Below are 17,568 nucleotides of genomic sequence, written 5' to 3' on the forward strand. Positions count from 1 at the left end.
GAGAAAATAAGATATACCAAAGTGGGGAGCTTTGGGGAACCCCTGCCTGTCCACTGTCTTCCTAATTCACTCTTCTCATCCCTTTGTTACTTATCATCAAACACACGGGAGTCCAAGGGAGGTGCCGAACCAGGATGCCTGAAAGAGGAAGTCCCTGGAAGGAAGGCCGGGGAGGAGGAAAGATCACACGCAGATCAGGCTTCTGTTCAAAAGACAAGAGGAGTGAGCAGGCCCAGGCTGTTAAAGGGGCCATGAGCTGGGGGGATGGGCCTTCAGGGACAGCCAAGGAGTGAACAAACATGGGTCTTCACTGCCACGGCTCACCTGCAGCCATCCTGGGGACTGGCCTGGGTCCTAATTCCATCCCTGGAGAGGGACAGAGGAAACAGCTCCATGATGGCTTACTCTGCTTTACTCAAGTAAGAATCAAGCTCCTCATGTTAGACAAGAACAAAACTGTCATTTTTATTTTTTATTTTTTTTAGGAAAGGGAATAGAATAACCACAAGTCCACATATTGCATTCCTGAACAAAGCATTCATTTGGTTGAATTCACGCTCTCAACCACATCAACAAGAGGGGAAAAAAGTCCACATGTTCCTTTAAAAATAATTTACAAGGTAAAAATATTCACTTGTAACCACTGTCCTTATTTAAGCAAGTTTATGCCCAAAGTAAAAACAAATGGTTTTCCCTGCCACTCCGAGCAGACCTTGCCCCTTCACTTCCAGTCCAAGCTGTTCTCTGTCTAAGACTTGGGTTTCTGAGCACTCTTTCACAATAAACATTTTTTGAATGTTTATTTTATGTCTTAGTGTAAAAATATTCCTGGTTCAAGCTCTTCATTTCCTCAAGCTCGCCTTTTGGCACTCTGGGCTCCATTTCCACATTAGCACGCTCCCTAAATCCTCCACAGAGCTCTTCAGTTGGAGCTACTAAAGCTCCAGCGCAAGTATTTATATTCTTGGACAAGGAGATGTCTCCACAGTGAAAACACAAGACTCTCGAAATGCCAAAGGAAAATTCCTGCCCAAGAGAAGCATATTTTCACCTTTTAAAAAAGCCCAAAGGGCTTTCAGAATCTTGTTTTGAATAATTAAAAAATGTAAAATAAATGAAAATAGAATGTCTTGCCATCCTTATTAGACTCACATATATAAACCAAATATATAGGAACATGTGTGTGCATGCGCGCTTGTGTGTGTATGACAAGAAGAAGGAGAGGGCATGGGAGCGGGGATGGAAAAGGGAGCTGGAGAGAGAGAAGGCAGCATAATAAACTTGTTTAGAAAATGCATGAGTTTTAATCAGATAGAATTCAGTAAATCTGTTTTGCACTGCCTGTGTGAACATAACTTCTCCAAGCCTCATTTTTTCTTATCTGTAAAAAGAAAGTTAGTGTAGTTCCTGCTTATTAGATTTGTTATAAGAATTATATGAGACCACAGTAAGCATCCAGTAAAGGGTTTGGGCTGTTAATATTATTATTATTAAAATTATATCTATTATTTGTTGGGAAACATGGATAAAACAAGATGCAGATATAACAAGTACTAACACTAGTAAAAGAGAGAGATATATGTAAGCCCAGTGCCTCCAAAAGTGCCTAGAGATGGAACGCTTCGTGGGGGTTGTAGCATACCTTAGCTGAGCTCTACACCCGTTCCATTCCATGAGCCACACACAAATAATCCTCTTAGATCATTTTTAAAAACTCTTAGCTATTATCATAACAGAACAGTTCCTGTTACCTTCCAGCTGCCTCTTCAGTTTTCTCAAGTCTTTGATGAGGTCTTCAAACTTGACTTGGGAAGCCAGAAAGAAATCTTGTGGTTCAGGCAGGGGGAAAACGCTCTTTTCTGTTCCTGCTTCCTAAAAGATATGGTGGAGAAAAGCACATTATACTTCCCAATTGTCACTTTCAGTTGGAATTCCAAAGCATTTCTTGTTGAATGTTTGAATAAACATCGCAGCAACATTCCTCTGGGGTTCCTCAGTTTGGACTGGTTACTTTGAAGTGCTTTGTTGTCTTTCACAACATCTTTTTGTTCATACTGGCATTTAGATTGGCTATGGCATGGGTGAAGTTCCATTTTGCCTCATGAATAAAAGAGAAAATTGTCAGGTATGTCCTGATCTTGGGCACTCTATGTCCATGGAAAAGGATATAGGAGGAACACATGAAAGTATTTAAATAAAAGTCCCTGTTTGGGTTGCACATGGTAGCAATTAGAGAACTCATCGTTGAGGTATGTCAATGGGTGTGAATCAGAAGGTACTGAGTAAGGCAGCACTGCAATGGGAGAAACAATCACCTTGCCTTACACCTTTACCTACCTTCCTCTGCACCTTAAAGCACGCATGCACACATGTGTGTGTGTGTGTGGGGGGGGGGGGGGATATTGAATTCTTCACATATTTGTAAAAATTTTCCAAATGTTGTTTGGCTACTCTTACCACATATTTAATGTGGACATGACTGGGTATAGTTTTTGACAAGTACCACAACTATCCCTCAGAGACCGCCTGAGCTGAGAAACATCTTGAGGGACAAAACGTTCATCAGGCACATTGAGAGATAAGCTGAGCCTCAAATTTCTTTTCCAGTCTATCTGGCTTCTTCCTGGGTTGTTTAATGTAGCTTCGTATCTTGCACATCTCAGACAATCCTCAGGTCTCTCCACACAGGCTACTTTGCCAGCTTTCCTTCACATTCCATTTTTCCTACTGCTATTAGGACTGGTTCCAGACTCTAAAACTGCTTTACAAGGCACTTTATGATCTGGCCTCTGTCTACATCTCCAGCCTTATTTCTACCTTCCCCCTATTTCTAACTCCCTTCCCCAAACTTTCATAAAATAATAGGACAGGTCATGGTCTCTTGCCTCTAGGCTTTTTTACAACTTTTCTATGAAACTGTCCCTTTCCAACCCTTCCCCAGAACGTCCTCATACTTCCTTATTCATACTCATCCTTCAAATCTCAAAACAGATATCACTTCCTCAAAGATTCCCCCTAAGTCCCAGCAACCAACTCTTGGTGTTTCCAAGAGCCCCTCGTATTTACCATTCTCACAGCACTTACCAACATTAATTTACAAATTTCCTGTTAGTTTGTACGTCTTCCCTACTAGACAGGAAGGCAGGAACTGTGCCTTGGTCTCCATATAGACTGTAACCTCTGGCCTCTCAATAAATTCTGTTTGGAAACATCACAGAGGAGCTACAAAACACTACTCTGGGAAATCTGTGCCTTCAGCAGGAGACATCTAACTTACCTTCATATTTTCTTGTGGTTTCAGGAATTCCCTTGACTCTTCCCCTTTCTTTAAGACCTTTAGCTTTACTTGGGATGCTAAAAGAGGGCAGTTCTCCTCATTTGCATAGGACAATATTTTACATGATCAATGCACTTTTTTTCATCTTCCTATACTTATTTGACTACTTTTACGACCATGGAAGCAGTATCTAGTCTGAGTGCCAAGATGGAACGACATCTAAGACGCTTGCCACAAAACTCCATGGTGATCTACACTGGAAGGACTCATGAATAATATCTCTTTCTATTTTCCAAAACTTTTTATCAAACTCAGTCCGGCTTCATTTTTCTTTTTTTAATTGAGAAAATGCTGCTGAGCCAATCAGCCTGGTAGTAGTTCTTGTGAAATTTGCTCAATTAGAGTTCAAAAGGCATGGCTCTAGATGGGTTTCTTTAAACTTCACAGACCTAGACTTGGACCCAAAACCTGGCATGAGTGGAAGAAAGCCTGGAACAGAAGTCACCTTTCTTCAGCTAATTGCTCATCACTACTAACCACAGAAATCATCACATATGCTCCTAAAGGGAGAGGATCGTTTAATAAATCACAAAATTCTACGCTCTTGTTGAGTGAAATGCATTTTGCACAGTGAAAACTAGGGGAGGACCACACGAATGTTGACTTCTTGTTTTTCCTAAGCTGGACCATTCCAAGGTTGAAACTATTCTTACGGTAAGATTTTCCTCTGGAAAGCTGATTTCATTGGGTTTGTCTTTCTTCAACGAGCCATATATCATAGGCAAATCTCAGTCTTCCTACAATGCATCTGACTTGGTTGAATCAGACACCAGGAGGTATATCTGCTCACGTCAATTTGGGATTAGAAAAGTCACCTCTCAGAATGTTTCTGCCTCACCGGTCCCTGCTGCCAGAACTTGCGGTACGTACATATTGCCTGAAGCAATATACCTCCCCACTCTACCGGAAAATAGCTTTCACCTCCTCATACCTAATTCTTTACAGATGCCTCTTATTACATTCTTGTCAATATTTGCAGAATATACAACTCAGCAAATATTTATCAGGCACCTACATTACAGACACTAGAAAGAGATAATGAGTTCTGGATCTCAGGAAGCAATACCAGGGCAATGGTAATTGCTCATTGATATCGGTAGATGAGGCAGAAAACATATTTTAAGTGAGTCATACAAACAAAGTGTTCTTGGGCTTAAAACAAGTAAAAGACAACGAACTGAGCAAAGCCCTCTTGGAAGAAGGGTCATGTAAGATTGCAGTATTTTTTATTATATCTTTTTCTTCTTTTACAAAAGTGACACATGTTCATTAGGTTTAGTAATTAAAAGGAAGAAGAAAGTAAAAATCTCTTACAAATCTACTATCCAGAAATAATCAAACATTTTAATATATATCCTTCCAGGTATTTCTGTGTGTTTGTGTGTATTTATATTTACATATTGGGGAGATTACAGTATATATTATTCTAAACACATTTGTAATTTAAAAGTAGATCAAGAGCATTTTCCAATGCCAGTAAACATTCTCTTAGACACTTTCCATAGTAGCGTATTCCATTTTATGACCCTAGCATAATTTATTTGACCATAGTTTCTACCTTTTGACACCTACTAAAAAATTCTGTGATATTTTGCTACTACAAATTATTTCAAATAAAATAGTGATACATGTCCTTATTTTTTCCTAAGGATAAAAACCCCTAGAAATATGTATAATATTACACATATTCATAGGGTTTCAGATACAGAAAGGTCAAAGTCTCACTAGCCCATACAGCATATCTGAATTAGGAAAAGGGGTCCCCTGTAAGCAGGCATAGCTCTCTGGGCAAACAGCTTGACAAGCACATGATATGAAATTTTTTCAAGGTACCCATTATGGATATATAGCTCGGTGAATCCAGAGCAAACCAGATAAGGGTCTCATTTGACCTATAGATCTTAAACAGATAGGAACTCAATCAACCATACAAGACAGACCCGAGAAAGGCTGGATCAGTATAGATTGCTAATTCTATACATATAGTTGGCAATTTATATCCTCTGTTTGTTTTATGTGGTTACCTGCAGTCTGTTTTGCCACTTTTTTTAAAAATGAGAAGGAATGAATTGATTTTTGCTTATTGATTTTGAAGAGCTCAATATATATATTTATATTAGTGGAAGCTTTTTTCCCAAAAAGGTATTTTAAGAGATATTCATAAGAAAAAAGAGAAGTTTTATAAAAAGGCTAGTGACAAGAATAGTTCCAATTAGGGAGAACATCAGATGTAAAAACACATCAGGAAGAAAGCACAGGGTGTGTTTGGAAAACATCAAGTCTTGAGTTGAAGCATAGAATGTGCACAGAGGAAAAGTAATAAATCTGGTTGTAAAACACTGGCATTAAATTGGATAGAGTCTTAATTCACTTGAAAAAGGGGAGCCATTTTGTTTTAGAGTAAAAAAGTGATGTAAAATGATCAGAACTATAAAATGTAATCAGGCCACAGGCCATGGGATAGACTAGAATGGTGGGGAGGCCAGCCGGGAAGCAATCGAAATTCCCTAGGTGAGTTATCTTAAAGCCTGAATGGGCTGGGGTCATTTAGGATAGAAACCAGGGAAGAACACGATAAAAACATTTGAATTGAAGGACAGAGATCAACCAAAGAGAAGCACAATTTCATGTCTAAATGACCAAAATTATAGTATCTTTAATAGAAACAGGGGAGAAGTTGAGGGGTGGGGTGGGATGAGAATCCTGGTTGTAGATATATTGAGAACAGTTAGATAAACCCACCAGGAGGGCAAGAAAGGGAACTATAAACCTCATCAGTGCTTAGCTGGTCATCTGGATGAAATTGTAGGCCTCTTAAAACTAAGGCTCTGGCATCTTTACTTTCCTCCCCTCAGTACCTAGGAAAAGCTCTGCTCCCATGGATAGTTAAGCAGGAGTCCTGACAACATTTTCCGGAGACTTTTTCCATTCATCTTGATTGCTAGATTTCTCAACATCTTACAACAGTACCTCTTTCTTCTCAAAGCTAGGACTCCTTGTTCTCAATTTAATGAGGAGGAATAAAATACAGAAAATTATGCTCAGGTAGATTCTCACAGAAAATGTTATTTCTAATTGCAAATGTAATTTAAGCAAAGAGGAGGGATTTCAAATTCCACATCTGCAACTTGTTCCCGATGAACATTACTGAGAATGTATTGGGCATTACTGAATATTAATTTCCTAAATTTTGGTCTGCATCCCAGAATCTAGTTTCAAATATAACCACTTACTGAATGGCTATAGACTTCACAAAGGCCCTGGCAACCTGGTCAGAAGGTACCGGGATACTGGGGGTCTCTCCGAAGCTGTGTCACACAGCGGAGTGAGAGTCAGTAGACCTGTAGCACCAAATAGAGCTTCTCTTCACAAGAGTCCATGAAACACTCTTGGCTTCAGTGTTTCCATCTATAAACCAAGGAGGCTGGCTAGCTCTCAGATTCTATGTTGGACTTGAAATCCATCCATCCATCCATCCATCATCCGATTGCTGAATGCCAACAATGTGTAAGAGTTGAAGCCCCATTTGTGTAGTTTTCCACATAATGCCATTTCTTACCTGATCATAGTAACGCAGGTAGTATTTCACGACATAGTCCACCAGATTAATCCCATTATCCTAGGTTTAAAAGAGAAGCTTAAATGAAAATCATTCACACGAGACTCTGCTGCATTATACAGCTGAGAGCCAAAAATCTCAGTTTATGACCTTAACACTTTTAGTTTGTGATACCTGGTCCTAATTCTGAGACCAGCAAGATTTCTCTCTCTCCTCCTTGTCGCATCCATTTTTTATGGCATCCATGCAAAGAAATGACACTATACTGCTCTTTGTGGAGTAAAAAAAACCCCACAAATAATCCATAAGACCTCTGAGGTCATGGCTAAAACAAACAAACAAACAAACAAAATAAATAAATAAAACACAGTCTCTATATTTTCTGGCATAAAGCCAAGACAGGAGTGGGCAGGGGAGTGCTAAAGGGAATCAGGGACTAGAACAGAAAACCATCCCTCCCTTCCCACCTTTCAAAAGATGTGTGTTCTTAATGGTGTGAAAAACAATCAGGACAGCTTAAAAGGAATGCCATGCCACTTTATGACCCTGGGAGGCCAGGCCCTCCCACAAGGCAGCCTTTGAGTCTTGTTCACATGGATCTAATTCTAATTTGCCTCTGTGTTTCCCCTCCCTCCACTCCCACTGCCCCCCCATAGGATGCCTAGGTATGGCTGGTTGTTTCTAAAGAGGTGGCTCTGCAGGGGTGTGGAGCCAAATGATAATCAGGCTCAGAGAGTTTGACAGTAACCTCCAGCCTGATTGTTGTGGGCAAAAGAGTAAGTCAAAAGCTCAGCTCAACTGATGATTCAACATTGGTCCATTCACAGGAATGAATAAATTACTAGTGGCCAACAATAAATTCAAGCCTTGTGCTATGGCTAATATCATATGCTATCTGTTTTACTCTCTCACTGCAATTCAACATCTAACTGCATTTTATTTATTTATTTATTTTTTCTAACTGCATTTTAGAGCAAACAAATATGTAGTGGGAATTTTGACATCAAAATAAGATCAAACATTAAAAACAAAAAGCTATTTTATTCCAAAGTCAAAAGAAAGCAAAGGAAAAGTATATTGTTATGGGGAGGATGGAGATAAATGGAACAATCAGAAATATGCTTTCTTTTTTTTTTTTTTTAAATTAAAGGGATAGAAGGAAAATAATGGCAGATCATAGACATTTATTACAAAACAAATAAATACCCGACTTTTGACATCCTTGAGTTTGGGCAGAATTTCTAAGCTGTATCCATCTGCTTGTCCCCGAGTCCTATTTCCTCCATTCATATAATTTCCAAAAGCCAGAATGAGAGCTAAAATATCCTTCACACTCTTCATGTGCAGCAAGCCCTGTAATGACAAACACCAATTATTATGCAGCTGAACTCCAAATATAACTATGTCCATTCAACAAATATTTACTGAGTACCCAATAGGCTGTTTGGTGGCATGTTACCAACAGAATTAACAGTTAGCAAGATGGAAAATACACTTTAAACCCATAAGTGTCTTTTAAAAAATACATTACGAGTCACCATTTCCTATCCTTTCAATGAATGACAATCTGTGTGGGTTAAATATTAGTACTTATATTTCCATTTGAGCCAGTTTTATTTTGTAAATACTTGAAAGTATTTATAAATTGAGGAAAGAGAGCTGTTATAGCTAGGCTTCACATTCGATGACTTACAAGTAGAAAGCGGTTTAATATCATTTGAGGATCTGTTTTTGGACTATTATCTATGTAAACAGTAAAGTGTAGGGTAGTTATAATAACAAGTCAATTCTTCCTCATTTGTGGTTCTAACCCTCAGAGGTGAACTACAATCATGTAGTTCAAGGCCAGAGGCTACCTGTATTAAGTGTTTGCTGATATGTCTATTCACTGCTATCATTTCAAGCTGCTTAGAGTTTTCTTCGCTCCCTATTTCATTTGTTCTCTCTCTCTCTCTCTCTCTCTCTCTCTCTCTCTCTCTCTCTCTCCTTTACTTCAAGTGCAAACTTCCAAATAGATACTTTTCCCCTTTCTCTATAGTCTTAGTTGGCTTTATTTTCTTTTATTTTAGGGAAAAGAAAGCCAAATGCAGCTCTAGGCTGACTTCTGCTCCTGACTCTTTGGGCACTATTAAAGGGTATACATTATACTTTGGTATATATGCTTTCCTTATTGAAATCTCTTATATTTTAGAAAGAAAAAATAATGCCTTCAGATAAGTAACTAAGTATTAAACTAAAAGCTACATATGTGTGGAGAGTGTTCTTAAGGACATGGGTCATTGGGAGAAAAAGCCAAGTGCTAGAATTTAACTTTATAATGAATACCAATGTGGTAAAGCCAACAAAAATTTATTTGCTCATCATTCATTATCATAATCATTTGTTTCCTTTAACAAATCTCTAGAATCTTTTTATTTCACTATGTAGCACATTTCAGATGATCAAATTCATGGGTCTGAGGCAAAACCTCTTTTATAATCCAGACAGTCGAGTAAAAAATAAACTATACTATTTGGGTTGGTGTTAAATGGCCAGTATGTACATTGGAAGGTGTTTGGAATATTTGAGAAGAAATCCATTTTTCCCCCCTTCTCTCCTTTTCTCTCTCCCTCTCCCTCGCACTTCATCTGCATGCACACACATACTCACACTTAGGCAGGATAATAGTCACAGCTACACTTAGAAAAACACACAATCTTAAACCCAAAAAGTTTGGCAAAGGGACTCTCCCACTCCCAGCTTCCTCCTTTACCCCTAATAAGGACAAAGTTGTCTTTTTAAATTAGACAGCAACATACCTTAGAAGCTCGTGTGATGATCTCTACCTTTCGATGCAAGGAGGTGATGCCTTCGGAAAAGACAGATCTGAAGATGATGCACTGGGCACGCTCAGCAAAATTAGGGATCTGGGCTAACTCATGTAAAAATCTGTAAAAATTAAGAAGGAATCATCTAGCTTCGTATAAAAATCACAAGGAAAGTAAAAAGACAGCTTGAAAAGATCCATCATGAGAGCATTCCTTATTTGACAATTAATTAATTTAACAAATTTAAAAGGTACCAGGCTAACTTAAGCAACTCTAAGGTGATGTGTTCTACTGTGGATAACAAAGCCACTTTTTTAAAAAATGTGTTTTTATGGTAGTAAATAAATGCATAGTGGCCAGCCAGCATAGCTCAGTGGTTGAACATCGACCTATGAACCAGGATGTCATGGTTCGATTCCCAGTCAGGGCACATGCCTGGGTTGTGGGCTTGATCCCCAGTGTGGGGTATGTAGGTGGTAGCCAATCAATGATTCTTTCTCATCATTGATGTTTCTATCACTCTTTCCCTTCCTCTCTGAAATCAATAAAACACATAGTTAAAAAATAAATGCCTGGTATATAAATTGCCAAATGAGAAGTGTTAGTCTTTAGTGCATGAGAAAATATATACAATATACTTGCTGTATAATGCAGCATTCTCTAAGGATATATTTATACAGGCTGAGTAAAGTGAGGACTGGAGACAAGTGATACAGAATCTCTTACTGAAGTGAGATTTTTGCTTAATAAATTAGATAATAGTCGATAATGTCCCTATTCTACAGATATTTGTTTACTCTTCCACATCAACTTACTTATTTAAACAGAGCTCAGAGATCAGTGCTTGGAACAAAGCAGCACTCATTAAGTGGACACAATCTAAAGCTGCTTAAAAACTGTGGCAAGGCAGATCTTAAAGCTAAAGGCGAGTACTAACCTACACACAAAAGCTCACTGTCTGAGCAGTTGGGCACTGGTGCCCTTTGCAAAATTAAGTTGGAAGAACTACATACTCTCCCGGCCAACCACCAGAGGAAGGGGCATAAAACTAAACGGGTGGAAAGAGTTGGACGTGAACTCAGAAAAGGAGAGAATCCACTAACAGCAATTAAATTCATTTTGGGGTTGAAATGATTATTACCTGATATTTCTGAAAGCCTCGGTCAACTCATAACATCACTACTTTGACATTTTGCAATCTCTGCCCAAGAATGCTTGCGAAGCTGGGGCCTCCTTCTTTCCATTCCCAATGAAATTCCCTTAGCAAATACTCGGTGCCTCTTTTACTTTATTTTAGGGAGTGCTGGGTGTTAATAAGATCCTAATTATCAGCTGTTTTTCTTATTTATCCCACAACCAGGTAATATCTTCTTTTTAAAATTTGTTTCTTGAGTGGATTTCCTATATTCAATCTTCTAAGCCACTCTTCTTGTTGTTTTTTAAGATTTTTTACTGACTTTTAGAGAGAGAGGAAGGAAGAGGGGCAGAGAGAGAAAAACCTCAAGGCCAGAGCGAGACATCTATTGGCTGCCCCCTACACGCCTCCCACCAGGGTTCTAAGCCACAACCTGGCCATGTGCCCCAAACGGGAATTGAACCAGAGACCCCTCGGTGCACAGAACAACAATCAACCGAACCGCACCAGCCAGGGCTCCTCTTCTTTTTTGTTTTTAAATGATACTGAGATGAGGTAAAGAATATGCATAAAGAAATCACACCTGTGCTTTAAATTTCTGTAATGTATTATTATGAAAACCATGGAATGGATATAAAACCCATACGATTTCTGATTAGGACAAGATGAAGAAATTACATGTTTATATAAATTGTTTCTTTATAAAATTAGTATTAAACCACTGATTTATTTATAACTGGAATTAGGGGTATGACCAGTTTTCACCAATATGAGTAGTAAAAAGCTTGTGTGACAGGGGCATTTGGTACTGTGGTGACTCAGGGAATTTATTTACTCAGATGCTGCTGAGAGCTACCTCAAGGGAGTGCCCTGCATTCCTTCATCTTCCAAATGTGACCCTGAGACTCTATTCCCAAGCAGGACCTGATCCCCAGCGTGTGCACACTTCCTAGAGTAAATGAACACAGGAGTGAAGCATTTACAGAGACTGTGTAAGAGAATATACGGCTCAACACCTCACCTCAGCAAGAAGGACACACAGATGAAAAGGAGAGTATGGTGCATGAACAATTACTTATAGCTAGTTTCATAACAGGAGGATCGGGACCAATATGAGGAGACAAGCCCATAGGCTCACCAACTTACGTTGCACAGGACAGAGCAAAGTAGAGCTGCAAGGCAGTCTGGGATTAAGGCTCCCTGGGATCCGGGCTAGCACTAGGAAGGCCGACAGACTCTCAGAGCCAATGTGCTGTGCATGGAGAAGGGTCTGACACATATCCAGAGTTGGAGGGGGAAGGGAAGTTCAAGAATTTTACATTTTTGGATAGAACTGTAGGGAATGCATCACAGAAAATACCAGAGCATCAGTCACCAAGACTGATTTCGGTCTGTTCTCAGATGCGTGTGAAGCATTTACAGTGTGTCAGGCACCATGCAAGGACAGAATTTTACTTAATACACGGTACCTTCTTGATAGCCTGAGAAATAAACCAACATTACCATGGAATGTGACAAAGTGCTCTCAGTGATGGGGCTATCACAGGAGCTACGGAAGCCACACACAGGGCACAAAGTCAGAGCACTGAGGGACCGGGTCAGCCAAGGTTCCTTGGAGCTCTCTCTGGTGCTGTGCAGAGCCTAGATGGTTTGCATGATATTTGTGGGGGAGGTGAGGAGGAGTCAGATGCTAAAATGGGGCATGGTGTTCTAAAGAGTTTAAACTTTTTCTAAATGAATGTAGTGTTTTAAATAGAGGAGTGACCATTTCAGCTTTTTGTTTTAGAAAATCACGATGACCCTGGGTTGGCCGGTGACTGATTGATTGGTGGTGATAGCAGATCTGAGGCTGGAAGACCTATACAACCGCAGTTGCAATATTCTAAGAGGGAAGGCAGGAGGGCCTGCAGTGTGAACAGAGAGGGCAAATGCATGAGAAAGCTACTAAGGCAGCAAGAACCAGAGTCACTGACCAATCCCAAAGGATTCTGAGTAGTGTCCACAATGACTTGTAAATTTTTCACTTGGATACCTGGTGGAATGTAAAGATGTGATATAATGGGAAAGCAAATTTGGGGAGGGGGGAGATGATTTTATGTCACATTCTGTCCAAAAATAGCCATGCAAAGCCTTCAGAAATCACACCATACTACTTTCCCATTTACCTGGGAAAATATCAGAAGTCTAAGTAACCTCAATGGCTATGAAGCAAGTGTCTGATAAATATCTTATCCCCCAATTGTGTTTTATTCGCTACCCATAAGAACTCTGAGTTTTGGACTTTGGGTCTTGGTACTTAAGAATATTTATAGATTGATTTCCTTTGGACTTGTTTAACTTTATACCCTAGTGCCAGTAATAGATAGAACTACATACCCACCCGCCCCAAGGAGCTTTTCTTTCCCCAGGTTATGCTTATTTTCCCAGGAAGAGCTACACTTTCAGCCTGTATATAGGAGAGAAGCGCTACACCTCACATCGTGTGGGTTACTCATCCACAGGAGCAACTCAGCTGACAGGTGGGATGAGGTAATGTGGCCATTGGTTTTAAGGACCTAACATTTGGTTTATCATCCCCTAATCCCCCGAATGGTATTATCTCAGGTGTGTGTGCGTGCACACAGGGCTGTGTACACAGCATCATTTCATGTTGTAACCTGTGTTCTTCCATAGAGGACTCCACTCTCAGAGCCTTGTTTCAGAATCCATGTATCTTCCCAAGGCACCTGTGGGCCCTAGTGGAGCATCCCGATACAGTGTCCTCACTCGGCCACAGAAAGCTTGCATCAGGCCTAATCAAAGCCAAATCTCACCTCACCTCACCTCACCTCACCTCACCTCACCTCACCTCACCTCACCTCACCTCACCTCACCACCCCAAGGTAGAGTGTAAAGAGTCAAAGGCCATCTCTGAAGGGAGCAGCTCTCAACCTGGTCCCAGGCAGATGACACCTTTATGGGAAATGGCTTTCTAAACCTGGCACTGGGGTGCAAGAAAGCTGATGAGGTGAGTAATGAGGCCAGCCTCTCCATGCTATGATTTATAGGACCGGGCATCACACAGTTCTTAGGAAATTGTAAAGCCGAGACTTCATATTTTCCAGTATGCACAACATGCGTAGAGTCAACTAACTTGGAGTTAATGGCAAAGGAGTTGCCAGAAAATCAAACTCTGGCATAGATCAAACAAACGCTGTACTGTGCAGGAGACAGAAAGCAAAGGTGGCATTCACTCAGGCCTGAACTCCCCATCTCTGCGCCTTTCCCTCCAGCAACTGAGCCCAGGCACATCACCTTACCAGGACAACACACAGGCCTCTTTGCTGTCAGTCACACCTTAGCATGTCCAGGAAGCTGTTACAGTGACGTTACAAACTTTTCAAAATGGGCTTCTAGCCAAATCATCAGGAGAGAAAGAAGGAATAATAAGTTATATGTAGCCCTGGCTGGTGTGGCTCAGTTGGTTAGGCCTCGTTCCAGGAATTGAGGGATCACTGGTTCAATTCCAGGTCAGGGCACATGCCTGGGATCCCCACTGGCGTGTGTGCAGGAAGTAGCTGATTGATGTGTCTCTCTCCTCTCTCCCTCTTCTCTCTCTAAAAATCAATTTAAAAATCTCAAAAAAAAGTTATATGTTAATTACCTGCCACCATTATTGTGTCCTGGCAATTAACCTTAAAAAATAATGCTAGAAAGGCATTAACACAAAAGGAAAAGGGAAATACTCCCAGTAACAAAAACCAACTATTCATTTCACTGGGTCGGCCATACCCATAGCTTAGAGCAGGTGTTGAAAATTGCAGCCCACAGCCAAATTCAGCCCACCACGTGTTTTGTATGGCCCATCAACTAAAAAACATCAGTAGAAGGGTAACATTTCATGACATGTAAAATACGTAAAGTTCAAATTTCAGTGTGCATAAATACAATTTTATTGGGACATAGTCACACCCGTTTGTTTATGCATTGCCTGTGGTTGCTTTTGCACTACAACAGCAGGCTTGAATAGTTCCAACAGATCGTATGGCCCACAAAGCCTAAAATAATTACTCTCTGGCTCCCTACAGGAAAAGTCTGTGACAACTCTAGGCTTAGAGTATCATTGCTCAAGGTGGTATAGTTGGCCCTAACCAAATGCTTGTCCTTGTTAGGGACTAAATATTTGTGCCCCCAGTGATGAGAGGCCCCGCATGAGTGCAATTAAGGCCCAGAAACACAAGAGCTCAGTTCCTCGCTTTGCTTTCGACCATGTGAGGATACAAAGAGAAGTCAGCAGTCCTATCCTGGCATCCTGATCTTAGACTTCCAGCCTCTAGAACTGTGAGAAATAAATTCCTGTTGTTTATCTGTCAACCAGTTTAGGGTATTTTGTAATAGCAGCCCAAGCTGACTAAGACAGTCTTCAAATACTCCCCATGGCCTTGTCAGTGTCCAAATATTCCATTATTAGTCACTTACTTTTCAGTGATCAGCTCGTTAGTGGGGATTAGTTTATTGTATTAGGAAATATGATTTGAGAGTGGACCACAGAATTCCCCAGCAGTGGGGGTTGGTAAAGAGGATGGCTCAAGCTGGTGGAACAGAAGGGCAGTGGAACTCTATTTGCATTGAGTCACACTATTACTAGGCTTCATGAACTAACTGGGGCCGGGCATCCTGACCTATGCTGCATGTGAGAACAATTCACCTAAGGTTCCCAAAATTATCGTGAAGGTTTGTTAATAACTGAATAACCCTAGAAATCCCCTACTCAGCCCAGGCATCCAAGGGGAGAGGTGCATTCCAGAGCAGCGGTTGCCAACCGGTGGTCCGTGAGGTCGAAAGGTTGGCGACCGCTGTTCTAAAGGACCCAAGGGCAAGGCAGGAAGGTTTCTGTACCAGCCACCGAACCTCAGATGCCTCCAGGGCTGACTTGTTAGCCTAAACTTGATCACTTGTCTCTTTGTTTCCCACCCTTGCCTCACCTCCAGGCTGAGAGGGGCGGCCTGAATTGGACATGAAGCACTCAAAACAGCACCAGGCAAAGGAGCCCTGTGTCTGCTCTGGACCCACATGTGCACAGAGTTTGGACTTTGAGTCCTGGGTGGGACCTGGGGGCTGCAGAGCCGCAGAAGTGTCTCTCTGGTTTGCAGACCTAAGAGCCCAGCCAAGGACAAGAGTCACTCAGTTACACATTAGAGTTCTGGGTTTTCAAAGGGTGTGGACAGACACCCCAAACTATAGAGCAAAAAACTCTAGAGAGTGAGTGGAGAGAAAAGCACACTCCAAGAGAAGATGAAAAAGTCACATCTAAACTGGGCAGAGCAGGTGGAGAAATCTGGGGGAAAGCTGACACACTCAGGCTACATTTACTGGATATACCACTTAGGAAAATAAAATTCAGTGCTGTGCTCTGACATATCTTCTCAACTGCATCAGCAAAACCTTAAACAGAGCAATGACTTCTTCCTTCCTCAGTTACCCTTTTGGCCAGAATGTTTAGTCTAGGAGGAATTAATAAGTTGCTAGAACAAGAAAGGGGAGTCATGAGGGTGGGGAGAGAGGTTGAGAAATATTCTATCCAGCAGCACAAATCTCCCCGGTGCTTTTCCCAGCAGGCATGTCATTCTGCTACATGCAATAGGTCAGAGGCATGGTAGAGCTGAGACTTAGCTCACTGCACAATTTAGAGGTGACTGTTCAGAGCTGGGAGGCAGGGAGAGAGGGGCTGCACTGGGGCCCAACAGAAAAGCTTTCAAGCCTTCTTACTGCTCAGGTTTATCCAGCAGCTTCAATTCTTCTTCTTTGGATGTCTCATAATACTTTCTTATTTTAACCAATTCATCCTCTTGGGCTCTCTGTGTTACAAAAGAAACAGAACAAAACACACACAAAATAATGAGCACTGAGAATCAAGCAATAATTCATCTCGTGGCACGTATAAACTAATTACTAAAATTCTACTGCACACCAAAAAAAATATATTTTTTGCCAATCTGACAAAAAGCAATAGGTATAATTTTGATTCACTCAAACCAGATGGCTATTGTTGTGTTGGCTGTTGTCATTTTTTTTTTCCTTGACAATCTAAGGAAATAGAGGTCAGTGCCCCTGACTAAATAGTCAGGTATTGCATGTTTAATAAATTCTTGCAGTATACCAGTGTGCCATGGTACACTGGTTGAAAATTGCTGGTCTAAAGCAATGTGTCTCAAAGTGTGGTCTTTGGACCAGCAGCATCAGTACCACCTGTCACTAGTTAGAAATGCAAAATTTTGGCCCTACCCTAGACTTAAGAAGCTCCAGGGGTGGGATCCAGCAAGCCTCCCAAGTGATTCTGGTGCATTTGAACGTTTGAGAACCCCTGGCTAATGCAAATGGTCATAACAAGTGACATCAGCTGATTATAGAAGCCAGGACATTGGGCTGCTGCCTTTGAATCCTCTCTCTGTTTGCCCATAAGCAGATAAGGGTCAAGTTGTCCTTAGCATTTGCTTCCTGACTCTCAATAGCCCTCCTAACTTATGTAGGCTCCTGACTTTTTTTTCTAGTCACCACCTTCTCTTTTTCTAAAAATTTTAAGCATTCCTTGTCTATACTGCTTATTTTGGCATTTAGTTGCACACTTTCTCAATGTATCCAACTATTTCAGTTGGATGCAGCTTACCTCTACTGTGAGCTAACAAGTACTGACCATGTATACAGGTCTGAGCCCAGGGTAACAACAAAAAGCATTAGGAAGGCACTTTGC

General features: G+C 40.9%; 1 protein-coding gene across 3 annotated transcripts in view; it reads right to left on the reverse strand.

Annotated features, from left to right (window-relative positions):
* The window catches only part of FMN1 (formin 1), a 402,801-nt gene that overhangs the window by 128,457 nt on the left and 256,776 nt on the right, over positions 1 to 17,568 (reverse strand). For all 3 annotated transcript variants that reach the window (XM_054716379.1, XM_008142957.3, XM_008142958.3), the window contains 5 exons: positions 16,587 to 16,675; positions 9,695 to 9,824; positions 8,103 to 8,249; positions 6,897 to 6,956; positions 1,752 to 1,872 (listed from right to left, as the gene is read on the reverse strand). In XM_054716379.1, coding sequence (XP_054572354.1) covers positions 1,752 to 1,872; positions 6,897 to 6,956; positions 8,103 to 8,249; positions 9,695 to 9,824; positions 16,587 to 16,675 — 547 coding nt within the window. The remainder of the gene's footprint in view (positions 1 to 1,751; positions 1,873 to 6,896; positions 6,957 to 8,102; positions 8,250 to 9,694; positions 9,825 to 16,586; positions 16,676 to 17,568) is intronic.

This window comes from Eptesicus fuscus, chromosome 5 (genome assembly GCF_027574615.1).
Source record: "Eptesicus fuscus isolate TK198812 chromosome 5, DD_ASM_mEF_20220401, whole genome shotgun sequence".
In the NCBI taxonomy this organism is placed as follows: domain Eukaryota; kingdom Metazoa; phylum Chordata; class Mammalia; order Chiroptera; family Vespertilionidae; genus Eptesicus; species Eptesicus fuscus.